The 27993-nt window shown below is 42.8% G+C and overlaps 1 protein-coding gene across 2 annotated transcripts in view; it reads left to right on the forward strand.

Moving 5' to 3' along the window:
• Nucleotides 1–27993, forward strand: part of DPYD (dihydropyrimidine dehydrogenase) — a 505368-nt gene that overhangs the window by 424299 nt on the left and 53076 nt on the right. For both annotated transcript variants that reach the window (XM_081914137.1, XM_081914136.1), the window contains exon 20: nt 14785–14964. In XM_081914137.1, the coding sequence (XP_081770263.1) occupies nt 14785–14964 (180 nt within the window). The remainder of the gene's footprint in view (nt 1–14784; nt 14965–27993) is intronic.

The raw sequence follows: 27993 nt of genomic DNA on the forward strand, positions 1-27993 counted from the left end.
TTTCCATGTACCTCCCATGGCAACACCGTTTGATCAACCTGTTACTTTAGGATGTTACTCATACCAGGAATGGCAAGGGTATGTCTGTGCAATTAATGAGCACCTTGACAATAATATTGTGTTGTAGAGTCATTTTATTCTTTGCCCTAATAGAGAGACCTCCACTGAGTTCAGTTTTGAACTTTGGGTAGTATAAACTATTGCTCGGTCAGGCTGATGGACAAATGTTTCTTCCAGTGTTCGGAATCACATCCCGAATATTTGCCAAGCTGCCATATTAGAAAAGTATTTCAATCCCACTACTCGGTATGTTCTAAGTTTTGGTGGGCTTAAAATTCTTCTTGCTACCTACAGTCATGGCAAATTTCAAGTTACATATAGGATGGGCAGGTAAATTGAGAGCCATTGCATTTCAACTTTGGGTGTGTTGGTAATTAATTTATTGTGCACACATATTGACTGATTTATCAGATTTCTCTCACACTGTTCCTCTAAGAAAGTTGCGGATGGTGTGCATTTTATTGCACAGTTCTCTCCTAACTACCCTGTGAGGTACATATGATCAGCGCTCAGGTGTGTAGGAGACTCAGTTCCATACATTATGTGATTTTCCCTTTCTATGAAGAGCCAATTTGCCTAAAATTGGGTGAAACTAGGGAGTGTTTTAAGGATATAATTAGGGGACCTCTGTCTTCCCTCCATAATTCAAGTGCTGGATTAGGTTGAGTGATAATAACTGAATAGAGTCTAATAATAATAATAATAATAATAATTATTATTATTATTATTTTAAAAAATTGATTTATACCCCACCCTCCCCAGCCAAGACCAGGCTCAGAGAAGAAGATTAGAACCTAGGTGTCCCTTCTCCATGTCTCAAACTCTTTAATTTTGCTGTTATTAATATTATTTTATAGCTGTAGAGAAACTTACATTTGCTTTATTTAGAGAGTCTTGTATGCCACGGGACTGTCTAAATAAAAATAGCTAATTTTCGAGACTTCAGTTTTGAGCCTTTCTTTTTCTCGTTTTGCCTTCCTGAATCTAAAGCAGCATTTATGTCTGCAGAAAAGTATGATCAGCAGGGGAATATTCCATTGATTTCATTTATGACTGCTAATTAGAACTGAACCTCAACCAAAGGAGTATATAACTTCCTACAATTTGTCACCAAGCCTCTGAAGATTTCCATTAAAATGTTATATTAGCTGAAATATATTGCAATGCTCCTTCCATTTGTACTCAACTAGCTTAAGGACTTTGATTTGACATTAAAAAATTGATGACTTGATTAGTTTACTAATGTATAGTTAGGCAAAAGTGAATAGGTTCAATGTTACTCTTTTTTAAAAAAAAACAAAATCCAACCTTGTCTCTAATGATACATTTTAAAATATTAACAATGGAGACACAAAGAAGAGCATGCGATGGGTTGGATCCAGAGTAACCATGAGTGGAGAGAGGAAATTATTGTCACCAATGCTTCCCTCTCACTGTAGCTGCCTGTGACCCATGGAATGTTCTTCTTGGGGGTTGAGGGACCCTCTGAATTAGTGTGGGGGCAGTAGCAGATAGCAGTGTGGTAAGTGGAAGTGTGATCCTGCCAGTTACCAAGAGCAGGAGGGAGAAGACACCAGGAGTTTGGCGTGGTACAGACCCAGTGGCAGGAGGGTTGAATGGGCCCTACCACTGTGCCCACACCATGCTGAGCTCCCTGCTGCCGTGCACCTCTCCCTCCTGGTAACCAGCAGCAATGAACCCACCCCATGCCATTATTATTATTATTAATATACCATCCTATACCCGCAGGTTTCAGGGCAGTTCACTGCACAGGGGAATGGGGCGATCAGTGAAAATTGACTCTCCCATCCAGCAGAGGCTGCCACTGCAACAGAGTCCCAATATTGGAAAGAGTTCTACTCTTCATAAAAGGGCGTCCTTGTTGCCACTGGTTAACCACAACCACCAGCTTCCAGAGAGCTGAGAACTGGTGGACAAGGCCCAGATTTATCACATGGTGTTATTCCCGGTTGTGCTTGAACTCCAACACCTTTCTGTTGAGGGTGAGGAAAAGCAATTGTGATTCAAGGACTCGCCAAGCCTCCACCTGGTTGGTTGGCTACCCGGGGGCATGGCGCGGCAGCTGGAATGGCTGGGCAGGGGCCGAAATGCCCCCTGCCAATGGGGAAAATGGCTCCTGCTCACAACTCCTCCCCTCTGCAAGGAGGAGAGGCTTTACCAAAACAGCTTGGCAGGAAGGAGAGGTTTCTGCAGAATCTAGGCATGTGCAATGATAAAGGCAAAGGAACCAGCTCATAGGAAATGTCTTTATGCTTGCCCCACTGAAATGAACCGTGGTTTCTCTTCTACTGCTTCAGTTTGCTGCAGTGACATTCCCACAGGCGAGTGACAAGATGTGGATGCAAGCATGTGTTAGCCCTGCTCATGTTAAGCGTTTTCATGCCAAATTGTTTTCAGGGGCAGAGAGTTAAACTGGTGCTTACTTCTCCCATGGTGCCAGTAGGTTAAAGCAAGTGCTTATATATATATTATGTATTTATTTGATTTCTTACTCACCCTTCGCCATAACATCCCAGGTGGATTGCAACAATTTAAAAAGTACAAGTTTAGCTGGACTTCAGCTTTATCGATCTTTATCAAACAATTTCCCCTATCAAAACCTTTTGAATAGCCCAGATTCTTCCAATGTTTGTTTCCTCAACACAGTGCCCATGCTTTCTTCTCTACAAACAAATTTAAGCTTGTGCATGCAAGATGTTTCCTGTTTTATCTGCCCATTGAACTGGTTTCACCTGCTGTACTAAAAGCCAGTTTTCTTCTTTCCAAAGCAAAAACACTAGAGCTAAGCACCAGATTCAGCCGAGGTCTGAATTCTGAAACAAATTTGGGCGAATCAGATTGAGATGATCCTAAATCAGCCTGGGGCTATGAAAAAGGAGGGCGGTAGCCAGGGGCATCTTGAACATAGAGCATGGGTAGGCAACCTAAGGCCCGTGGGCCGGATGCGGCCCAATCCCCTTCTAAATCCGGCCCACGGACAGTCCAGGAATCAGCAAGTTTTTACATGAGTAGAATGTGTCCTTTTATTTAAAATGCATCTCTGGGTTATTTGTGGGGCCTGCCTGTTGTTTTTACATGAATAGAATGTGTGCTTTTATTTAAAATGCATCTCTGGATTATTTGTAGGGCATAGGAATTTGTTCATTTTTTTTCAAGCTATAGTCTGCCCCCCCCAAGGTCTGAGGGACAGTGGACTGGCCCCCTGCTGAAAAAGTTTGCCAACCCCTGCCATAGAGGCAAGGGGCGCGGGGTGCCAGGGCGCCAAGTTCTGGAGGGCGCCAGGGAAGAGGCGGAGGCTGGACATGGTGCCTCCCGGCATCAGATCGCTGCTCTCGCTCACCTCCGCCATGCTGTGCCAAAGCAACGCTGCTTCCGGAGCCTCTGCCTGCTGTGGCCACTGCGGCACGGGTGCCAGGGAAGAGATGGAGGCTGGGCCCAGTGCCTCCCAGCATCAGTGCACTGTCCTTGCCCGCCTCGCTGAAGCAGCGCCGCGCCCGGAGCCTCCGGCTCTTCCCCACCCAAGGAGCCAACCTCCAGCCGCTGCCTGCCTCCTCCAGCCCCACAAAGCTGCACGCAGCACCGTAAAAAGGTCGGCAACTCTGGGAAACGGGGGGCACCGGAGGAATCTTTGCACCATGGCGTCAGATATACTTAAGACGGCCCTGGCGGTAGCTCTGGGGTGAGGGGTGGACACAGACATGCATTCTTACTAGAAATTAAACCCCCTTCATTCTCTGGGACTTGCTTTCAAGTAAACATGTGCAGTAGTGTTTGACAGGGCAAGGTTGCCTTGCAGTGACTGAGGGGGCAGCGTGGGAGGAGAAGAGTTGCTTACCTGGCTTTCCAATGCCACACACTTATCGAAAGAGGGAGGCAAGAGGAAGCTCTGTGTGGTGTGGGTGTTGTGGCCGGAGTGTTGGATTGGCTCCACTGCAGCTCCCACCCCACCCCGATATCCCTGCTGCCTTATCCCTCTCTGTCTGCCTCCAGCCACTCTATTGCTTCTTCTTCCTGACCATATGTTTAATTAGGGGTTTTAAACCCTAATTAAACACCGAGTTGGGAGGGGAGGAGGTAAACACAATGCCGCCTCCTCCTCCTTCTCTTCTGTTCCTGGCTGCATGTTTACTTAGGGTTTAAATTCCTAATTAAACATCGGATGTGGGCCCTGAGTTGATTTGGGACCCAGATATGGATCAGGTTAGGTTGGCAGCAGGTCAGCTTTGGTTGATGTGTGTGCATGCAACCCTAAAAAATGGTTCTGTATGTGGCCTTAAATAAGAAGTTATTGAGTGAAAATTTAAAGTTCAAAGTGAATAAATACCTACGAAGACTACAGAACAGTGTGATTCATTATGGTGTGTCTTGTGGAAAACAGAGACACCTGGTTTGGATTTTTATGGGACCTGTTTCACCCTCTGTAATGTAACCGAGGTTTTCTTTTAGGGTTCTCACCCCTCCCTTTCTTCTTCTTCTTTTTTTTTTTTACCTAACCAGGAGATCAGCATCTGAACAAATGCCAGTACAGTTAATTTAAGCACATTCAGCAGCTGAATTGAACATTTTTAATTAAGGAAAGAATTTGCTTTGGTGATGTAGGTGGAGTGTGAGACAAAACCCAACCTCTGACTCTTTCTGAGTATTATAAATTCTTAGGTATTTTTCTAATTAGTGGGATATGGAGTTTTTGTGGGGATAGTTATTGCTTAAACACATTAAAGCCATCATTTCCTTTGCTGCGTACATATGAAAAAAAAAGCCCAAAGGTAACAGTGTTAAGAAAAAGTCAGTTCCTGGTATATACATCACTCCAGATGCTTGATATTTCTTTGATGAGAGGCAAATTAATCCTTAGATTTAGTTATTTTTAACAAAGTGTAGCATTCCAGTTCAACATATGTTTTGCTTTTTTAAAAAGTGAGTTCATTCCCCTAAATCTTTGATTTGACAAATAAGACTTTCATCCCTTTTCACATATCTCTTTTTTCTCGCGTATGTGTTCTACTGAGTCACATCTTTCCCTTTGGTAGATTTTTAAAAATATATTTATTTATTTTTTTATAAAAAAAGCTTTTGAGGCAGAGACATGCATTTTTAGAAGTCATCTCACTGTAGGAAATTAAAAATGGAGACAATTATAGAAAACTCCAGTTGAAAGAGAAAATGCATTATGGAAAACTCCATAAAAGCACAAAAAATATTAAAGTAAAAAATCACTTCACAGCAGCCCGTATGATTCAATTGTAGATCAATAGTGTGTAGTTAATGCATTAGCAGTAGAGCATTAATTTGCAATTACCGCAGGTGATCTGATCCTCTATGTGCTGTCCATTGACATAAATGACCTTTTGTTGAAAAGGATTCTGCAATCATTATTTCTAGCAGCTGTAACCGGAAAGGGAATAGAATGAAGGGGTTTATTTCGACCGTGTGGACATTTTATATAGCAGCAGCTCTAGAATATGAAACCTGGCCTGTTTTTGCTTTAGAAACCTTTGCATGTTCAGCTTCTTAGCTGGATGAATGCATTTGTCCTTTCGGACAGGATATCAGACATGTGATATAATGCACATTCCTGGCGATGTGCCTTTCTTTCTTTTCAATGGGTGTCTTTTCTGATGTCCACTGAATGAAAAAGTGGGTTCAGATACATGTCATGATTGCTGCTGCTGCTGCTTTTCAGCAGGCTTAAGTCCCTAAAAATAATAACAAATAAATAATATTTGAAAGTGTTGCTTATTTGGAAGTCTTAGCATCCTCTAGTTCCCTTGCAAAATACCATGTGTCCATTGTTCTTCAATGCTGCTTCCACAAGAGAAAGTAATAGGAGAAAAACCATTAATTATCTTCTGTATTGGGGAAAAAAATCTGTTGGTGAGAGTGCAATAGTTTTCAAACTTCACAGCACAGCCCTTATTTGTGTAGGTATAGCCACAGTTTGGCTATATCACTAAAGGTTGACTGTGCCCAATTTTCAATTACGTTTGAGGTCTTCTCTTCCAAGGAGGAACTAATGCACCATCTTATAGAATGGCCCATGAACATCTTTTCCAAAATTGACCTTCTGTGAAATAGCACATGGGCTACCTTGCCCAGAAGTGATCTCTCAGAAGCAGAAAGGATGAAAGGAAGAAAGAGAAATATTGTAGAAACTGAGATTTTTGTAAAAACATTCCAAGAGCCTCCATTTTACTCCTTCTTCTTGAAAGTTATTATCTGGGTAGAAAGACAAGAAGTAGAAAACAGTCTCTTGGGTGGTGTGAAAGTGGGTTTTCTACTTTATTCCTGTAGGACTCTAGGGGTCAGAGAACTTTTCTCCTTTCATAGATCACAAATAAGTTTCTTTCGTGGACACCAAATTGAGTTCACAAATTCTTATAGCCAAGCTGATGGAGCCCGAAAGCAATTTTAACGGAAAGAAAATATAGCAGTATTGAAGGAAGAAGCTCAAAAGGATGAGAGGTTAATCACTCCAGGACTAAATTGAGGTCCCAAGACAGAAAAATTGTTTTGCTGGCTGGTTTTGATAGACTTGCAGTTTACAAAAATATGGCCCCTTGGGAACGTGCCTCAAGGGAACAACAGGCTCCTGCTGTAATGATATTGTTCATTACAGATTTCTGTCTGCCCACAGTGCCGTTTCCATGGACCAAGGACAGTCCATCCTGAATTCAGCCAAAAATACTGAAATTCTTTGCATTCTAGTTTGTCCCGCCCTTGTTTTCCATTTCTCTACCTTAGGTTTTTTGGTCTAAATGTTTTAAGACCATTTGCAGATACATGGGTCTGTTGATGTTCAAGGATGGTCTTGGATTTTTGACAGCAATCTTAGGCTCTGGGCCACCTTGTGCATTTGGCAAACTCGAGCGGCAGAGCATAATATGGACAGAACCATTATAATTGGCAAGTTAGAAATTACAGTGCTACCTTGGTTCTCAAATGCCTTGGTACTCAAACAACTTGGAACCCAAACACTGCAAACCCGGAAGTAAGTGTTCCGGTTTGCAAACTTTTTCCGGAAGCTGAACGTGCTCCATTTTGAGTGTTATGGTTCCGATTTGAGTGCCACACTTCTGTTTTGAGTGTTACGCTGAGGTCTGTCTGTTTTCGCTATTTATTTTGCGTTTTTGTGCCTTTTTTTGTTTTGTTTTTGTGACTGTGTGGAACCCAGTTCAGCTACTGATTGATTGACTGTGTGACTGCAGCACATTGTGTATTGCTTTCATTTTATGAATTGACTATAACTTTTTTTTTTGAAGGTTTTGAATTGTTTTTACTGATAATTTCATTGGGTAATTATTATTTTTATTCTCTGGGGGGGGGGTTTAAAAAAAACCAACAACAACCAAGCAGTATATAAATTTTATGAATAAATGAATACAATAATAAAGTATTCTCAGTTCCCTCAGAATGTCTGTATCATCCAAAGCTAGCACCAGTACTTCTGAATGGTGACAAGGGTGTTTATTTTATTATTATTTGCCCTATCAGCTTAGCTCTCAGGAAATCTGATTATGTACAAGGGTTTATGCATGCAAAGAAAAAGGAGAAGAAAGGGTTAAGTGTGCTAGTTAATTTTGGGTGTGCTTGTCCTGCACCTGCAGCTAGTTAAGCACATCACAGTGATTCAGCAAGCATGTGAGAGTGATGCAGTACAATCTAAAGTATAAATACACTTGTGTGAAGCAAGGCTTCTTGATCAGAACCTCGTCTGTGCTGGAACACTGCAAGGAGACTATATGCTGCTGGAAGGACCCTATACTACAACTGTATGTAACTGCTAAGATGGGGGACTGCATTTTACTGTCAGTAAGGGAACTGACCCTACCAAGAGCTGTCTGGGGTTTTTCTGTTCCATTGGCACACTCCACTGGTGAGTTGAATGGGCACTCTGCACCCACCCCAACAAAATTAAATGAGAGCCAAGTGATAAGCCAGCAAATGTGGAGACTTCTGGTAGTGAACCTGTGTACGTGAATCAGTCCTCACAACCAGAAGACTTTAGCAAACCTATATTTTACGTATAATTTATATGAATGTAATAGTTATTTCAGTCCACACTTTTTGTCCTATCTGCAGCTTCCAGTGCACTTTCCATGCCTCTGGAGCAGCTTTCAGGGAGCACATGAACTCCAAAGGGAAGGAGGAAGTGGAAAAAATCACTCCCCTCCCCTTCCTTCAACAGGAACATCCTATGAGTAGATTTCCACTCAAAGGAACTCTAGATCCTGCCCATTCTATCCTCAACCTTACTCCCATAGACTGTGTTTATCAGATCATTGGTTTCCAACTGGCAGTCAGGATTCACTAACGAATTACTCAGCCTGATCTGTTGCAGGTTACAAAAGCATCACTAACACTGTAAAAATATACAATCAAAGATAAATAAGGGGGTCCTGAAACACATTTTTGGCTCTGCGTTTGATTATAGAGATGGCCAACACTTTAATTCTGAAAATGTTAGATTTACTTCAATCCTAGTGTATTAAAAAATTAAATTTTTTTAGAAAGCACCAGGTTCTGAGATCCTTCACTGGAAGGCAGGGTTCTTGGTAGGCTTTTGAAGAACCTGTTTGATGCCATTTGGCTGCGTTGGTGTCCAGAAGCTTCTCCAAAGACCTAATGTTGCTTGTAGCCGAATCATGAGGAGTTCAAGAAATGGGTGAGATGTATGGTAGATTCCAGCAAATGGACCTCGCCCTATTTGGCAAGTTATTCGGGAGCAGGGATTCCATCTGCTATGGAATTCTATTCTCCACAGCAGTGTGCTAGGACAGTCTCAAGAAAATACATTATAATATGCGTAGCATGTTGTAAAATCTTGGGTGGAATTCAACATTGTGCTGTTCTGAACATTCCATCTGTGCATGGATTACAATGCAGTGTTGCACTAAGCAAATCCCTCCAATAGTGCGAGCATTTCTGATTATTAGGTAGAACAATCCCCCTCTCCTCACCTTGCACTGTTCTGGGGTTTCTCTCTACTGCCCTAGAGCCAATTTGGGGGGTACGCAGGGGGATAAGAGAGGGGAATGCCCCATTATGCAAGCAGAAGATCCAGCTCCGAGGGCCTTCTGGCGGTCCCCTCACTGCAAGAAGTGAGGTTACAGGGAACCAGGCAGACGGTCTTCAATAATAGCAGCCACTTTGTGGAATGCCCTCCCATTAGATGTCAAGGAGAGAAAGAACTACACAACCTTTAAAAGACATCTGAAGGCAGCCATGTATTGGGAAGGATTTAATGTTTAATGTTTTGTTATGTTTTTATATATGCTGGAAGCTGTCCAGAGTGGTAGGGGCCACCCAGTCAGATGGGTGGGGTACAAATAATAAAACTATTATTAATGTTAAGTCTTTGTTCGAGACTTCCATTCACCGCATGTGTTAGGTAAATCCTACTCGTGATATGCACTTTTTCACCACCCAAAGTGTTAATTTGTATTAGACACATCAGCATCTACTGAAGTTTTGATGACACTTGCGTGATGTGCTTTCATGCCATTTTCTATAGTTCCAAAAATATTACCCAAGTGAGCAAAAAGGGAAATGGTCTCGATTTGACTTTGCAAAAAGAAATTAATCCAGCTTACCTTGGCACTTTTATAACCCTGAAGTCATAGGTTGTTTTATTTTGTGTCTCTCATTGCCAATTTAAAATGCAAGGAAATAATGCGGCAAGTGTGCTTAATGGACAGCATGCATAACTTTTTACTTACCTTTCGTGTATTGCCACTGAGTAACATTTCGGAGTCAGCCAAATTTAACATAATATAATCAAAACAACCTATCCACTGCAGGACCTTTCTAAGGTACCTTGAGTACAGTTTTTGTTGCTTATCCCATCGATACGGTGAGAATATTAGAAACACTGAGGTGAAAGGCTGGCTTCCTAATAGGATGGCATTTGGAAAGCTCTTTTACTTGGCAATCTTCTGCAGTTCAGTAGCAAAGCTGAACCGAGCCTCCACCTTTTGGGGGAAGCAAGGTGGCATTCTGGTAAATGCTAGAATTTTATCACTTTGACAAAGGGGGGAAATGATAGTCGAGTGAAACATTTGTGATCTCCAAAGAATACACTGCCACCATAACAGCACAGATGAAAGAGGCTGCTGTCTCAATTGCCAGGAAACTACTTGGAAACTCACTTTGATCTCCGCTGATTGTCTGTTAACGTGGTTTTTTTGCTAAATGCAGTACACAGCGATATCGCTGTTTTTGGTGTTGTACAGATACAACAAATGGGAACAAATATTTATAATGTTAGCTGATAGATGTACATAAGTATAGGCAAACATGCTCTTTCGCATGCAGTAGGTGATGTGGCTAATAAATAGGGAATGTGCAGAAGTAAAGCACATCAGTAAGGGATTTTGGACATTGCCTTGAATGAAGGGCCCAGCAGAAAAGGGAGAGAATGAGAAAGGGGCACAGAAAAGCTCATTCTTTCTCTTCCCTTCATTTCATGACAGGTAAATCTACAGGTGCCATCTACAGGTTTAAGTGGTAGGTTAAGCTCACTCGGTCAGCCCTATGATTAGGCAGAGTGAGAAAGATGTGGCTGATTTGGGGTGTCACGAAAGGACAGTTATTTATTATCAATGTATTTTTACTCTCAGAGAGCAGCTCTTGTGGGATTTCCTGCCTCGGGTGCCGAAATAACTTGACCACCTTTGGGTCCTATGCACCTTGACGTGGGATGGGGATAGGCAACATTTTCTGCAGCATCTCAGGCAGCAAAATGTCTTGGGCCAACCTTGACTAAGGAGCTGTCTCTGGGTGTGGCAATACAGGGAGTTGTTTTGCGGGGAGGACTCCAAATCAAAACAGCATCCATCCCAAAGTGCCCACTCTTTAATGCCTTGTTGGTGGAGGTAGAAAGTTCAAGTGGAGGAGCATTCAGTTTGCCGCAGTAAACAACTCTGGATCCATGATTTCACACATGCTCGATCGCATCCTGCCTTCATAAAGGGGGCACGGGCCCTGCTTGGGGACGTAAGAATTTAGTTTCACCTGAGATATTATATATATATATATATATATATATATATATATATATATATATATATATATGCAGGTTTTGGTGTCCTCGGGTGTCTTCCCGTGTAAAAGTTGGGGTGTCTAGGCGACGTTTCGACGAGGTCTCACTCGAGTGAGACCTCGTCGAAACGTCGCCTAGACACCCCAACTTTTACACGGGAAGACACCCGAGGACACCAAAACCTGCATTCCTGTACCCGTGAAAATCTACGAAAGCATATATATATATATATATATATATACACACACACACACACACACACACACATACACACACACACACACACACACACACACCGTATTTTTCGCTCTATAAGACGCACCAGACCACAAGACGCACCTAGTTTTTGGAGGAGGAAAACAAGAAAACAAATATTCTGAATCCCAGAAGCCAGAACAGCAAGAGGGATCGCTGCGCAGCGAAAGCAGCAATCCCTCTTGCTGTTCTGGCTTCTGGAATAGCTGTGCAGCCTACATTCGCTCCATAAGACGCACACACATTTCCCCTTACTTTTTAGGAGGGAAAAAGTGAGCCTTATAGAGCAAAAAATACGGTGTGTGTGTGTGTGTGTGTGTGTATAATATATAAACTGTGCCATAAGAGCTATCCCAGATCATGCAGTACCCTACCAATTGGTTTTTGCATTTCCTAATACATAATTGTCGCAGCACCCTGCCTTGCTTTCTGGTCCATTGTGAGATCTCAGCCAGCCTGGATCAGTCGTGATATGTGCTTTGATGCACAGCTGGGAATTTGATTGGCTGGCCTCCCTATTTCTATGAAGGCAGTGCATCCTGATACTATTTCAATTGGTGCCATTAAAATAAGGTAAAAAAAACCACACATTAAAAATCACATTGTGTATAAAATTAGAATAGTTGTGCCCCTGCGTATTTCAACTGCATACAAACTGTCAAAATACCATAATGTTTCGGCATGGGAATCTGGCGTGTTTGAATTATATAAGCCAGCATATCTTTTACCTGCATTTTCAATGCCCCCTTTCTTTTTTCCCCAGCATCCAGGAAAAAAAAATATTACTCATATATTTAAAAATTAGAAGCCCTTAGTGAACAAAGAAATTTAAATAAAGCATTGGTTGAGTTTTACAGTTAAATAACCTGTGGAGGAAATTATAATGATGTTCTCTATAATTGTTCTGAGAAGGAGAAAGAGGCGGGGGAGAGAGAGAGAAAGATAAAGCTTAAATCTATGGAAGGTATAACAGACCTAATTAATGCTCACACTGTTCCTCCAGAGAAACAGATTTTGTGTAATGTAAATGGGCTGCATAGGAAATGTTCTTGTGCATATTTTATACTTGTTCCTTGTTTCTTCCTGAGCAGCTGTAGTGTACAGTATTTCAAAGTATACTCTTCCCCCGTCCCTTCCACCCTGCCCCATGAACAGTAGCTTGTATGATATAGCAGGTGGCACCCAAAAAGCTTTGAAGATGTTACCTAGGATTTCATCAGTAGCGGCTTCAAAGTTGTGCAAGTTAATTTTAGGTGGTCGGGTGGTGTGTATGTGTGTGTCTTTGGAATAGCTGGGCATTTCATATTATGTCCAAATGTGCAAGAGTGCTTTGGAATAATACTAGCACTGTGCTGAAAATTCCTCCTGCATTTTTATTTTACTATTCTCAGTCTATTAATCAGAAAAGAAGTTATTTTCAAAAAAGATCAAAGCGGACATGGGGGGGGATGTGCCATTTTAATGTGTGTGCTTGCTTTACCTTTTAAAGTGGCCTGGAGTGCTTTTCTTTTCATTCAGACTACTCACCATTTCTCTGCACTCGGCAGTCCTCCTGGATGCCTTTGTTTCCTGAAAAACTCATGTCCACAGCTTGGTTTTACTACAAACATGAGAAGTTGGGGAGGCTGCCTAGTGTGCGTGTAACACTGTTCCTTGTTTCTTTTTGTTGTTGTTGTTTAGTTGTTTAGTCGTGTCCGATTCTTCATGACCCCATGGACCAGAGCATGCCAGGCACTTCTGTCTTCCACTGCCTCCCGCAGTTTGGTCAAACTCATGCTGGTAGCTTCGAGAACACTGTCCAACCATCTCGTCCTCTGTCGTCCCCTTCTCCTTGTGCCCTCCATCTTTCCCAACATCAGGGTCTTTTCCAGGGAGTCTTCTCTTCTCATGAGGTGGCCAAAGTAATGGAGCCTCAGCTTCAGGATCTGTCCTTCCAGTGAGCACTCAGGGCCTGATTTCCTTAAGAATGGAGAGGTTTGATCTTCTTGCAGTCCATGGGACTCTCAAGAGTCTCCTCCAGCACCATAATTCAAAAGCATCAATTCTTTGGCGATCAGCCTTCTTTATGGCCCAGCTCTCACTTCCATACATCACTACTGGGAAAACCATGGCTTTAACTATACGAGTTTCTTTTTACTTGTAAACAAATCATTGCAGATTTTTTTTAATTAAAAAAGCAGCTAAAAGGACACCCTTTCTTTAAAAGCAAAACCAGTGAGCACATTGGTCTCAGGTGTTCAGAAGCCAACCTCTCTGACTTCCCATGCTTTAATGAAAGTTCAGAAGCAGCCACCAGGAGCAACTCCTTCCATGTGGCTTTTTCAGATCAGAGAGCACAGGCAGCCAGGGAGGCTGCAAAGTTCTAGAGCACCCTTTCTCCACCTTGGGTCCCCAGATGTTGTTGGACTGCAACTCCCATCATACCTGGCCACTAGTCCTGCTAACTAGGGATGGTGGGAGTTGCAGTGTGGGGGACCCAGTGTGGAGAAAGGCTGTTCTAGAGTAATGTCTAATAGAAAGAAATACACAGACATACCATCCATGGCCACTGTCACAAAAATAAGGTTAAGCTTAACTCCGCACCCTCCAAATCTTTAAAAAACACCAGAAGTTCTGAAGACTTTCTAGAGCACTCTGACAAAGAGGCAGAAAAGCTGAAGCTTCTTTCATAGGGGAAGAAGATTTTTGAAAAAAAAAATGGAGAACACATTTCAGCACAGCACTCAATAATGCAGTTCTTTGTTATTAATGCAAATGGAAGCCAGGGAGGTATATTATAATATTGAATTCTTCTTTCGGGGGTTCTTCAAGGCTCATTTCCAATTAAAGTTTGGAACAAGCAGGTAGGAAAGTAACTGGAAATGGCAAGCTTTCAAGTTATTTCGTTCAGGAAAAGCATTATTATGCCACACACTAATAAAATGTACAAGGGGCAAGTTCCAGTTATTTTGCTGCAGCTTGCTTATCAGTGAATACATCCAAGTACTTGCGTTATTGTGTGTCAGTAATGTGGGTAGAAGTGCCTGGCGTGCTCTGGTCCATGGGGTCACGAAGAGTCGGACACGACTAAATGACTAAACAACAACAAATATGGGCTAAAAATTCTGAATATTCAGTTAACGCTTACTGACAAATAGAACTGGACCAATGGATTGGTTGCCAAATCCATATTACTAAAACAAAGAAAAGAGTAAAGAACAACTGATTACTTTGTCCTGTTTGAGCCTACTCATGGCTACCAATTTACCTGAAACCCTACAGCAAGTATAACAATCCATGATCAATAAGTGCCTCAAAAAGACTTGGGTACTAAAGGTCGGTCATCTTCATTCATGAGTTCTGTACCTTCTGCCTCTAACACCAATAGATACACATTTCCATAGTAACAAAGTTTGCATTTTCTATTGTAGGTTTGCAGTGCAATACAGAATCAAGATTTTACCGTGATTGAGGATTACTGCACTGGGCTGAGAGCTCTGCTTTATCTGCAAAGCATAGAAGAATTTCAAGACTGGGATGGACAGAGCCCACCAACTATAAGGCATCAGAAGGGAAAACCTGTGCCCAAAATCGCTGACCTGGTGGGAAAGGTAAGTTACATTAGACCACTCACTCTCAGATGCTTGCCTATGCTGGGTACTGGGCTCCGAGGCTTGTTAATTAGTTATTTATTTATCAGATTTTTATGCCACCTTTCAATATAGTATGAAGCTTGCCACTATGCTACTGTCTGGGGTGGAGAAGAGAAAAAAAAACCAAGTATTTAATTAGTAAGTTTTGGTCTCACAATCCAAGCTGTGCCACATTCCTAACCTCCCACTTGGCCAACTTCAGTTTTTCTCCCCTTTAAAAAAACATGCCAGAGAAGCAGTTGTTGAGCTGATCCATTAAACATCATCATTATATGGTGTGCAGGTATGGGAACACACTATTATCAAATCCCATCAAGACCTTACAGCTTGGTAATGTGGGGTTTCATGGAACCATGGAATTGTCAAGATAGAAGGGATCCCCACTGGCACCTAGTCTGTTCATGGGACTGCCAATGGGTCTTAAAGGCATGTGAGAGTAGAGGCAGCCAGGTAAAAGGTAAAGGTACCCCTGCCCGTACGGGCCAGTCGTCTCCGACTCTAGGGTTGTGCGACCATCTCACTTAAGAGGCCGGGGGCCAGCGCTGTCTGGAGACACTTCCGGGTCACGTGGACAGCGTGACGAAGCTGCTCTGGCGAGCCGGCACCAGCGCAGCACACGGAAACGCCGTTTACCTTCCCGCTATAAAGCGCTACCTGTGGGTTAAAGCCTCAGCGCCTAGGGCTTGCCGATCGAAAGGTCGGTGGTTCGAATCCCCGCGGCGGGGTGCGCTCCCGTTGCTCGGTCCCAGCGCCTGCCAACCTAGCAGTTCGAAAGCACCCCCAGGTGCAAGTAGATAAATAGGGACCGCTTACTGGCGGGAAGGTAAACGGCGTTTCCATGTGCTGCGCTGGCTCACCAGATGCAGCGTTGTCACACTGGCCACGTGACCCGGAAGTGTCTCCGGACAGCGCTGGCCCCTGGCCTCTTAAGTGAGATGGGCGCACAACCCCAGAGTCTGTCAAGACTGGCCCGTAGGGGCAGGGGTACCTTTACCTTTACCTTATTTATCTACTTGCACTTAGGGGTGCTTTCGAACTGCTAGGTGGGCAGGAGCTGGGACCGAAGGTCGGGAGCTCACCCCGCCGCGGGGATTCGAACCACCGACCATGCGATCGGCAAGCCCTAGGTGCTGAGGTTTTACCCACAGCGCCACCCGTGTCCCTACAGAGGCAGCCAAGTCTCCAGATATTGCTGGAGTCAGGCCACTTCCAGCTTTGTAGGTCATCTGCAATACCTTGAGCTAAGCCAGTCCTGATGTATGTGGGGCTCATTCAGGCTGTATCAGGGCAGACCTTTATCTCCTTATAATTTCCCATTAGCAAATACAACAATTTTATTTTATTTTTTTGGAAAATGTCGCACCAATTAAAACAGATTTAGAGTTTGGGTCACAGTCTTGAACATTGAGACACGTTTCCCTGGAGGAGCCCCACCTCCCTTTCCAGCTGATCTGGTTGGTGCAGAGGAAACCCAGAAAGCTCACGCCACTGTAGCCATGTCGGAATTCTCTCCACGTTGCTGCCATGCTTAAGCATTCCCAATTTGCAACAGGATTCCTCGGGGACTGTTGCCAGCTGGAATAAGTTACAGCCGGCTCAGGGTGACTTTTGCTTTCAACGAGGAGAGCCGTGGTCAAAACTGGCTTTTTAATTTGCTCCCCGGTGGCTTTTGCCTCCCCCCACTGCTCAGGCTAGATTTTCAGCAGGAGGAGGAGGAGGAGAGAGAGAGAAAGAGAGAGAGAGAAAGAAAGAAAGCACTAGGCTTTTGTTTCTGGCTTCTGGAAGAGATTCACTTTGAAGAGTGCTTTCAGTTATACATCATGCCTATTGATTATCCTTCGAAAAATCTAATATAACATGGTTGAAAATGTTGTATAAAGCAAAGATTTACAAAAGAATAGGATTTGGAGTGTCAGATACCTCCAAATCTCTGCTTATCATTGCTGGAGACTGGAGTTCTTTTCAGGAAGGTGTTAGTGGGAGGGGGGAAGGTTTCTTTGTTCTCTGTGAAGCTCTGAAAATTATAACATTACCTTTCGATTGTAGAGACAATCCTATCACTAAGCTCTGGGGAGTACAGTCTTTCTAGGTCTTTTTTTTTAAAAGAATAATAATTAAACATTTTGGGGGGCTGTTGTTTCAACTTCTACAGCTCAGTGGTTAAACTCAGGTGCCTGAGGTTATGTACTAACTCTCTTCTGCTTGGGGTCTCTTTGCCACCCCCACCCCGCTTGGCAGCCCCCTCCCCAGACACTTATTGTCATAGTATCACAAGGCTTGTTCACATCTGCCTAACACAGGGCCATCCAGGAACACAAGGGCTTTCATCTTTTGTTGTATCTTTGCATTATAGAAAATAGCACTTGTGGGAGAATCTCCCCCTCCCATCTCACCCCACTTTTCAATGTTTTGAATGAGAAGAGGGACTGCAATTCATAGTTTTCTCAGCTTGTCACTATATCAAGAAATAATTCCATATAGAGGTATGGTGCAAAAAGCTTCTTAAACATTTAGTAATATAAATGAATCTTAACCCAAAGGCTGATGCCATGGAAAAGATTGAAGTGGGTGAGGGAAGAGGGAATACTGTCATATCCAAGGTAGCTGAGCTGGCTAGAAGGGATGTGGATGGTGTTGTGGGGCTTTGGGGGCTTGCTGATCAGAAGGTCAGCGGTTCGAATCTGCTTGATGGTAGTGAGCTCCTGTTGCACTTTCCCAGCTTCTGTCAACCTAGCAGTTTGAAAGTACACCAGTGGCAAGTAGATAAATAGGTACCGCTGTGGTGGGAACAACATTTCCATGCGCTATGGCTTCCGTCATGGTGTTTCATTGTGCCAGAAGCGGGTTAGTCATGCTGGCCACATGACCCAGAAAGATGTCTCTGGACCAATGCAAATGCCTGCTCCCTTGGCCTGAAAGCAAGATGAATGCCACACCCCATAGTCACCTTTGACTGGACCTAACAATCCAGGAGTCCTTTAACTTCTTTTTTTTAGCTTACATGGCTATGTTGGAAATCTAACATAAATGGAAAATCAAAGGAACTAATCTTGTTTTAAAGAACATTGGATTAAATTATTTAGCAGATTTTTAAAAACAAAAACAAAAAACCCCGTGTCCGCTCTCTCCAGGCTAAATCACTGAAAATAAGAATTCAAATACTCTATTATATATTTGTTTTCAGGCTGAATCCAAGTAGTCTCCCTGCACTGTTGCTGAAGCAGAGGTGTCTGCTAATGCAGGCAGAAAAGGAATTTTTGCTGACTTCCCCTCCCCAATGCAGACCCCCCAGCACACCTCTGAAATTTATTCTGTGGGGCGGGGTGAGGTTGTGACATCCTCCAGATTTTTTTTGGGGGGGAGTGGAATTCTGGAGACTGCAAGAGGGATGGACAATTGGAAAAATTGCCTCCCGAAAAATTGTAGCATTACAATGGGATTGTAGCATTACAATTTTATCCTTCCCTTCCCTTTATCCTTGAGCTCATGGGTGCCATTACAAAAAGAATGCCCTGGATGAGGGGTCATGCTCATTCACAAAATGGCTGCCAGTGTGGGCGTAACCAGCCACAAGACACCTATTTCATAAGAAGGCAAAGTGATGCTGATATACAAGTGACTCGCTCCCCACCCCCCCAAAAAAACCTAAATACAAATGGGGTCTAATCCCCAAAACACAAAACCATTCCTTTCATCCGCTAGTCTTCTTTTCCAACATCCATTTCTGGATGCAGATAAGGCGCCACATTCATTTTCTGGGGTGAGAAGGCTGACAAAGGAAATAGGTGGCAAAACTTGCATCTGGGTGTCATCTAAAAATATTGACAAATTGCAGGAACCAGAAGTTTGCCTTCTACCTCAGGAATGTTGTCTGAAGCCCTTCATTTGAGAGGAAAGGTGAGGGGGGATATAAATTTAACGAATAAAGTAAGTAAATTATCCCACCCATGTCCTGTCATTCACAATCTGATCTTCAACATGTTTAATCGAAAGTCCTGTTCATTTTGGAAGCCATTTTTAGCGCAGCAGCCTATAAATTGGAAAGAAATGAAAAGGGTGTAATCCACTCCCTATATTCTATTGAAGGGCACAGCTAAGTGCCAATGATTTGCTTAACTGTGCCTGGAGAACACCCAATGAATTTGGAATGCTTTGCCTGCTCCCAGCCACCGTAAACATTTAGCAGATGTTATCCAAATTTCCCTTCCCTGTTAATGTGACCCAGCAACGTAGGTCATTTACTAGGAGAATCTGAACAAAAATATTGACAGACTGCTCAACCCCACAGCTGTGTAACCCGTGATTCAAAAACTTGACAAATTAGTTATAACCATGTATAAAAGGGAATTATCTCACTTAGTTTCAGTCAAAGGATCTATTCCAAATGAGTAAAGTGGTCAGAACACTGTATGATTTTCATAATGATGTTGCTATTTTCAAAGGGATGCACCACAATTTAAAAATAAAATAAAATGGCAAGGTATGATTTTTTTAAAAAGAAAAAATGTAGCAGCTCTTAAGTCTGTTTTTAAATAGTTTATAGATTTTGATCAGGTTTTATGTATAATTTTATCTGTATACCATTTGGAGATTATTATTTTTTACTTTGAAGTTTCTAAATGAAATAGTGAGTTTTGTTTCCTCCATGTGGACAACTACCCTATTGCATGTCTAGCTGCTAGTATACAGTGGTACTTTGCTTTAAGAACAGCTTAGTTTATGAACAACTTGGATTAAGAACACTGCAAACCTGGAAGTAGGTGTTTTGGTTTGTGAACTTTGCCTTGGAAGCAGAACATGTTTCGCTTCCTGTTGAGTGTGTTCCATTTGTAAATTGAGTCCCCCGCTACTATGGGAAAGCACGCCTTGGTTTAAGAACGGACTTCCGGAATGGATTAAATTCGTAAACCAAGGTAACACTGTAGATTAGATATTTTGGATATGGAGAAGATGCAGATGGGATTTTGAATGCTGCTTTCTAGAAGCATGCCGAAAAGGTTGACTCGGGGGAAGGAGAGAGGAAGTTCTGAAGAACCTAGAAGAATCTTGCACAGCCCTGCTAACGAGATAGGTCCATGCCTTAAATCTTATACAAATTTACTTGGGAATAAACCCCACTGGACTAAATAGTGCTTACCTCTGAGCAGAAATTTACAAGGACAGAACTGTGTTGTCTGTCAAAGATATAGGACAAGACTCAATTACATCTTGCTTGCACAAAAGGAACACTGCTTGTGCAAAAGGACTTTGGGTTTCTTCTCTCCAGACCCCATACTTCCCCCCTCAAAAGAAATAATCTGTTCTGGAGAATCCTCCCCCCCCCTTCCAGAGCAGTTTTTTGGGGGTTTGGAGTGGAGAACGGCAATGCCTTGTGTTAGCAGACTCCTGTACTCACTATGTTATCTCTTGCCTATCCTACCTCACTCAAGTCAAAGGCAGCAATAGCACAAATATCAAATGTTGTCTCCATCAGTGCAGTTTGTGACTTGCGCTTATCGATTTTACTTCATTGTTCTTGTTGATAACAGAAGTTCTTTCTCTGCATCACTTTTTCATCATAGGTTAGAATTTAAGTGCATTAAAGAGTTTAATAAAAGCTCTCATCAGCCTTGTGCTGTTTTAGGTGCTGTCAGACACCCTGCTGTGAATTCCTTCTACTTAACTTTTGTGTTAGCTGGTGGTGATTATTATTTTTTAATTGGTAATAATAGCAGCTTATTTTTTTGTTGTGGGTTTGTTGATTCTTTTGCATTGTTAATAATGTGTCCATGCAATGTTTTAAGCTTCAGCAATTGTTTGTATCGGACTCCGATGTCGTTTCATCCAGCAAGTATTAGTTTGGAGGGAAAGATTTGTAATATAGTACAGTGAATTGTGGAAAACCTTTGGTGGGGGGAAGAAAAGGGATCTAACGTCTCATGTGAAAACCCAGCGCAGCAAACGTGACACATTGTTTTTCATTAATTTCCATGATTCATTTGGTATTCCCTTGCAACCTGACAAACTTTACTGTGCAACAGAAATAAAAACTTTGGATATAAAACAGCATTAGCTGATTAATATCGGTGTAAGGATGCTTTTGCCTTCAAACTAATGTTCCAGGGGACATTGAGGATAGTGTAAAAAATAGTCTGCTAAAACGTGTGTGTGTTTTCACATCATATTCCCCATAGTAGAATGGGATCGATAAGTAGTCACTATCTGGTGCTGTCTGTCTCTTCCAAGAGTCTTTCAATGGTTGCTTACTTGATCGCTCTCTGCAGACTTTCTGCAATTATGTTTGAAAAATGTACTTGCGTCTGCTGGTGGTAACAAAAATGTTCTAGTCTATAACCGCCTTTAAGTCAGCTCATCTACCTATGCAGGTGCCACCAGTATACAAACATGTAAATAAAGCTTGTTCTCTCCCCTCCACCACCACACACATTTGCAAACACACACACACAGAGAGAGAGAGAGAGAGAGAGAGAGAGAGAGAGAGAGAGAGAGAGAGAGAACAAACCGATACAAAATTATTAAGAGTGTATCATCAGTTTAGGATCATTGTGTATGACACCAAACTATTTTGTTGCACAAGATAGGAAATCCAATACTTTTAAACAGTGCCTTTTTTCTTTTAAAAAAAATGTTTCTGGGTACTCTCCTTTTCCTTCACATATTGAAATACTGCCCCTCAATGAGGCCAAACTTAGATTCACAAAATGTTTAGGGGTATGCGTACCCCCAGGAAAAAAAGCACTGCTTTTCAATATTTTTAGGAAACCAGAACAGATTCATTTCCATTCTGGCCTTTTTAAATCAGTCAGTTTTTTGTAACACAAAACCAAACACAAAAAAACAAAAACCCAGCGCCTTTTGGCCACCAAACAAAATGTGTTGTAGGCATTGGAATACAAGAGTTGATAATTTTCAGCAGAACTGAAAAATCCATGAGCTGCTTTTTGACTCCCAGAGGAGAACATTCCCATCACTCTGTGTTAAAGGGCTAGCTCGGTTCCATTGTTTACTTTTACCTCTGAGATATGCATTCCGGCTCCATTATTGATTCTGAGCCGATACAGGCTGAGCTGCAGAAAAACCCTCTTGCGAGGCAAGCAGCGTGTTACATACAGCCAAGTCCTGGCCTGAGGAGGAGATGCAGCGTCGGGAGGCCTGTGTTTTGAATGGAAGAGATGCAGGAAGTGCCTTGCTCTTCCCCCCCACCCTTTAGTGTCGTTCCTCACAAAATTATCCCCATGCAGCTACTGCTGCTCCCACTGTGGAATTTGAGGTTCACATTCAGTAAGCACGCACCTGCAGTCCCGCAGTGGGAAAACCAGTTTGGGGAGAGGCCATTTTTGAGTAGAAAGTGCAGAGGCAGGAAAAGGTTTATACAACCTCTACCTGCCCAGTTGCCCACCCCAATGGCTATTTAAAAAAAAAAATCAGTGCTTCACTGGGCCAGTGTGTTTTCTACGTGTAAATCATATGCATCATATACACATAAACTGAGGCAGACCACATATTTATCATTCAATTTATTGTTTTTAAATTAGAAATGTAGACATATATTAGAAACAGCTACATATATTAGTAGGATATATAATTACATAACTTTGTTATAGATATATACTACTCATAGCAGATTTGTGCTTGTGTAAAGAAGGCAGCTTGCCGTTTTAAAGAATGAAAATACTACCCCCTCGTTATTGCAGCATTAAGGCAGGACGTGCGATCGGGGCAGCAAGGAGAAATCTCACCAATTATAAACAAAGTGGTAAGAATCTGAACAGCATGCAGCAGTTTTGAATCTCACCACTGTGTAAAAAGGTGCAGACATACCTAGTGTTCCTTTCTTTCTGTCAGCCCAGTCCACAGAGCCCTCTGGTGTATAGTGGAGAGAAGGAAATGAGTCTCTGCCCTCACAAGCCCGTACCTTCCAACATTTCTCTGGTTAAAATATGCTAGTCCTATTCAGTAGCAATAATATATAAATTAATAATACCTCACCTATCTTACCTCGCCCATCTGCCCTAACCACTCTGGGCAGCTTCCAACATATATAAAGACATAATGAGCATTAAACAACTTCCCTGTACAGGGCTGCCTTCAGATGTCTTCTAAAGGTTGTATAAATACAGTACTTATCTCCTTGGCTCGGGGGTCGCATAGCTCCACAGCCTCCAACATTTCTCTGATGAAAATAAGAATTTCCTACCACACCCTCCAAGATTTTCCAATGAAAATAGGAACATCCTAAGGAAAAGGGGGACATTCCAGGATCAAATAAAAAACCGGAATGGTTCTGTAAATCCAGGACAATGGGGACACTTGGAAGGTCTGCAAGCCCCCTCCCACCTCCCAGGACTGTCACGTGTGAACATGCCCATTAGCATGTGCCTCTGTCCAAGTTGCCCATCCTTGATTGTGTCAAATGGAATCTGAATATAGTGAGTTTGTGCCCAGGGATGAGCACTCACATGAGACCAATATCAGTGAAGATTCTGCATGTTATTCATTCGCGATCCTAAAGCTTGTGCCCATACCAGTCTGGGGGTGAGGAGGAGGTGCTGTGTGCACAGTGTGTTTGTGTGTGTGTGCACTGTCCCTATCTAGGATCCCTTTGTGAGATTGTGGGTTGTTATAAAATGTACTTTTTGCAAAGCGCCAAGCTATTTTCAGTAGCAACTTTTAAACAAAGGATGCTAAAATGATTGCGAGGTGAGTTTTAAAATGATTTAATCTGTGTGTGCCTTCATGGGCTGTATGTTACGTTTGCTGGGAGTGCTGTGTTTTAAGATTTTGTCTTTTTCAGCTAGTAAACACAGCCATTAGAGAGAATGAGAGAAAGAGAGAGAGAGAGAGATCAACAGCAATGTATTCCAGTTAACTCTTTAGCTTTGGCAGTTTTAGTGTGTTCACTGCTGGCGTTGGACACGGTGCCAGAAAAATCCAGCTCCTGATGCAAAAGGATTTAAAAATAAGTCAAGCCCTGCCAAAAATACATAATTCTTTTTTGTACTCTCCAGTTTGTTTTACTTACAACAACGGCCTGGTCATACCCTACAGCATGCATTCATTACAGTGATCTTTGACTGGCAGATGCAAAGTAATAGGATGCATATTTTAGTGCTTATTATAATACCCCTGTCCAAAAACAACTTGACAAATTTGTGATTTCGACAGTCTCTCATTTTGCTGGCTGCAGTGCTCTGTGATTGCCTGGTCCACGTGGCTCCCAGATTATGCATAGCACCAATACTTCTCATTAAAATGGCCACAGTTCACCAGTTTCGGTAGCTTGGAACGAACTTGGAATGAATTATTATACAACAAAGAGGCTGCTGTCATGCAGAACAAAAGACAAGCAAAAGAGAGCTTTGGCTTAATGAGGCTAAGTGAGTGGCTCCCTTGCATCACCAGCTACTTGACGGCCTTTGAGCATGGATTTTTTTCTCCCCTACTCCACACACCAAAACCTTTGCCCTATTATTTTGTGTTTATGCACCTTGAGGCTAATATACATTTTAATATGCTGCGCGTTGGGAGGGGAACTGGTGGAATCAGCCATTAGATTACAACATGTGCATTCCCTGTTAAATTAATGACAGCCGAACACAGAGATAAATTTAGGTTTTCATATTTAATTACAGTGCACTGCAGTACGTTTAGCAAGGATAAATTGCACTATTATTATGTTTCAATTTTTTTGACATCTTTTCCTATTAACGACGAACCCTTACCCCCTTCTACCTCTTGCCATACATAACATCTCTGTATGTTCCATCAACCCCTTCGCACTAAGTGTGGCTTCACTCGATACATTCCACCCCCCCCCCACACACATTTTTCATGGCTTAGGGTTAGATTAATAGATGGGATGTTGCAAGGAAAGAGCCTTGGGTTTTTGCGTTGTCAGGAAGAGCAGCAGCGAGGCAAACGATGAGGCAACAAATGACTTGTCGTGGCAAGCCTTCAGATCCCAATTTTTGTGTTTGCATTTGTTTAAGTCGTTTGCTACCAAATGTCTCTGCACGATCACAGACACAGGTAGGTAGGCTTGGTCTGCTTTCCTTCCAGAAACTAGGTTCATGGTGATAAATGCTGGCTCATGGTGTGTATGGTCATGTGGAAAAATTCTGGGGGTAAATCAGCCTATTTGTGGCCCTTTTCTATTATTTTTTTATTCATATCTTTGCATAACCCTTAATGCTGAAGTGCTAAGAAAGTTCCTGAAACAACAAGCTCATAATGTGAACTTTAACTCCTCCTAATACTCACCTTGAAAGCGGGTGGCACTGTGGTCTAAACCACTGAGCCTAGGGCTTGCCAATTCGAAGGTCGGCGGTTCGAATCCCCGTGACGGGGTGAGCTCCCGTTGCTTGGTTCCTGCTCCTGCCAGCCTAGCAGTTGGAAAGCACACCGATGCAAGTAGATAAATAGGTACCGCTCCGGCGGGAAGGTAAACGGCGTTTCCATGCGCTGCTCTGGTTTCGCCAGAAGTGGCTTAGTCATGCTGGCCACATGACCTGGAAAAACTGTCTGTGGACAAGCACTGGCTCCCTCGGCCAGTAAAGCGAGATGAGCGCCGCAACCTCAGAGTCATCTGCGACTGGACTTAACTGTAAGGAGTCCTTTACCTTTACCTTTTTAATACTCACCTTTATTGTGGCAGGGGTGCTGCCAGTCACGACCAAAGCTTTTTACCCCCTTACATGTTATCATAACATATTTGGGAGGGAGGCCCATAGGTCAGTGGAAGGCAACTGCTTTGCAAGCAGAAGGTCCCAGCTTCAGTCCCCAGCATCTCCTGGTAGGGCTGGGTGAGGCTCCCTGTCTGAAACCCCAGAAGGCTGGTTAGTGTAGACAGTACCAAGCCAAGTGGGCCGTTGATCTGACTCTGCTTCTATGGTCCTGTAAGACTGCATCGTACAATCCTGTGCTGCTCTGAGTTGATGTCCTGTTTTTCTGCCTTTGTGGTCAGCATTCGTCAGGCAAGACTGCCTGCTTCCAGAACTTGATTCTTTGTGATTTACTTTTGTTTTGCTCAGCTGGGACCATCTGCTATTTGGCTCCTCCTCACCTTCATCTATTAGTAGCCACCTGGTCACCTAGCTGATGCTGAAACTCACCTAGCTGATGCTGAAACCCAGCCACATGGAGAGAGGGCTGGGACAGTGGGGCTTGCCTCTTCAGCTTGGCTTGAGTCAATTGCCATTTGGCCTCGCCTTTCCTCTGCGGCCATTACACCTGGCCATTTAATACTTCTATAACTTTTTGAAGAATTTGTGCCTGAAGTTGCTGGCTTTCCCATTCTCCCCCTTTCCGATTCCCCACTCCTCCACATGCAGCTGCTGGGTGACCTTGGGCTAGTCACACTTCTTTGAAGTCCCTCAGCCCCACTCACCTCACAGAGTGTTTGTTGTGGGGGAGGGAGGGAAAGGAGAATGTTAGCCGCTTTGAGACTCCTTAGAGTAGTGATAAAGCAGGATATCAAATCCAAACAACTCCTCCTCCTCCTCCTCCTCCTCCTCCTCCTCCTCCTCCTCCTCCTCCTTCTTCTTCTTCTTCTTTCCACATTTTTTTCTTTTGAGTTGTCTTTTAGATTACAAGCCAGGAATGTTGTGTATGGGTTTTTGGGGGGCGGGGAGTACCGTGTCTAGCAAAATATAGGCATGTGATGATGAAGAAGAAGAAGAAGAAGAAGAAGAAGAAGAGGAGGAGGAGGAGGAGGAGGAGGAGGAGTTTGGACTTGATATTCTGCTTTATCACTAACCTAAGGCATCTCAAAGTGGCTAACATTCTCCTTTCCCTTCCTCCCCCACAACAAACACTCTGTGAGGTGAGTGAGGCTGAGAGACTTCAGAGAAGTGTGACTAGTCCAAGGTCGCCCAGCAGCTGCATGTGGAGGAGCGGAGACACAAACCCAGTTCACCAGATTACAAGTTCACCGCTCTGAACCACTACACCACACTGGCTCCTACTGAGCCTCTGAAACTGTAACTCCTTACTTTTTAATGGTCCGTCAGTTTTGCATTATAATTTACAGAGCAATGTCCTGGCACCATAATTAGGGCGGGCAGGGCTTCCTTGGAGGCAGCCCCCACCTCTGGAACATCCAAATGAAACATTTAAGATGCTTTTGCTTGGCCAGGCACCATAGAACAGTCGTTTTTGGATTTAGGAGTCTTAGTAGACCACAAATTTAATGTGAGTCAGCAATGTGATGCAACAGTAAAAAATAAAAAAGCTAATGGCTTGAAGTTACAAGAAAGGAGATTTTGACTAAATATCAGGAAGAGCTTTTTGACACTGAGAGTTGTTTGACAGTGGAACAGTCTCCCTCGGGAAGTGGCAGACTCCTTTTTTTTTTTTGGAATGTTTTTAAGCAGAGGCTGAACGGCCATCTGTCATGGATGCTTTAGTTGAGTTTCCTGTGTTTCAGGGCGTTGGTCTAGATGACCCTCAGAGTACCTTCCAACTCTACCATTCTATGATAATATGATCCTATCGATTTTTATTGCTGCTGTTTAATGTGGGTTGTTTTTTGTTGTTTCTTTGATGGTGTGGTTTTTAATTGATTTCTTATCATTGTATGGTGTTCTGTGCATTGTTGTAAGCCAACTACAGCCTGAAAAGCTGGTGGGATATTTCATATATAATTGAACATGAAAGTATGACAGAGTTATGTAGCTTCATAGTCTGTGTGCACATATAATAGAAGGAGCCATGTTCAAGTGGAGTATTTGGTGGCAGAAAATGAGAGGCCTTTGCATGCGTGATGCTCTGGATTGCAGGTATAACTAGGTTATGGGGCTCTGGCCATAATGGAGCTTTCTTCTAAGTGAATAGAGCTCAAGAAAGTCAAAAGCAATAAGTCACCTTTTATTACTTCTGTAGTAAATTAAAGTAGAAGTAGTGGCTAATATAAATATAATTATATTCATCTGAAGACCAAAGGGCAGTTTACTGTATAAAAACACAAAATGCATAGCATGGCATTGAAAC

This window comes from Podarcis melisellensis, assembly GCF_964234715.1.
Source record: "Podarcis melisellensis genome assembly, chromosome: 6".
In the NCBI taxonomy this organism is placed as follows: Eukaryota; Metazoa; Chordata; class Lepidosauria; order Squamata; family Lacertidae; genus Podarcis; species Podarcis melisellensis.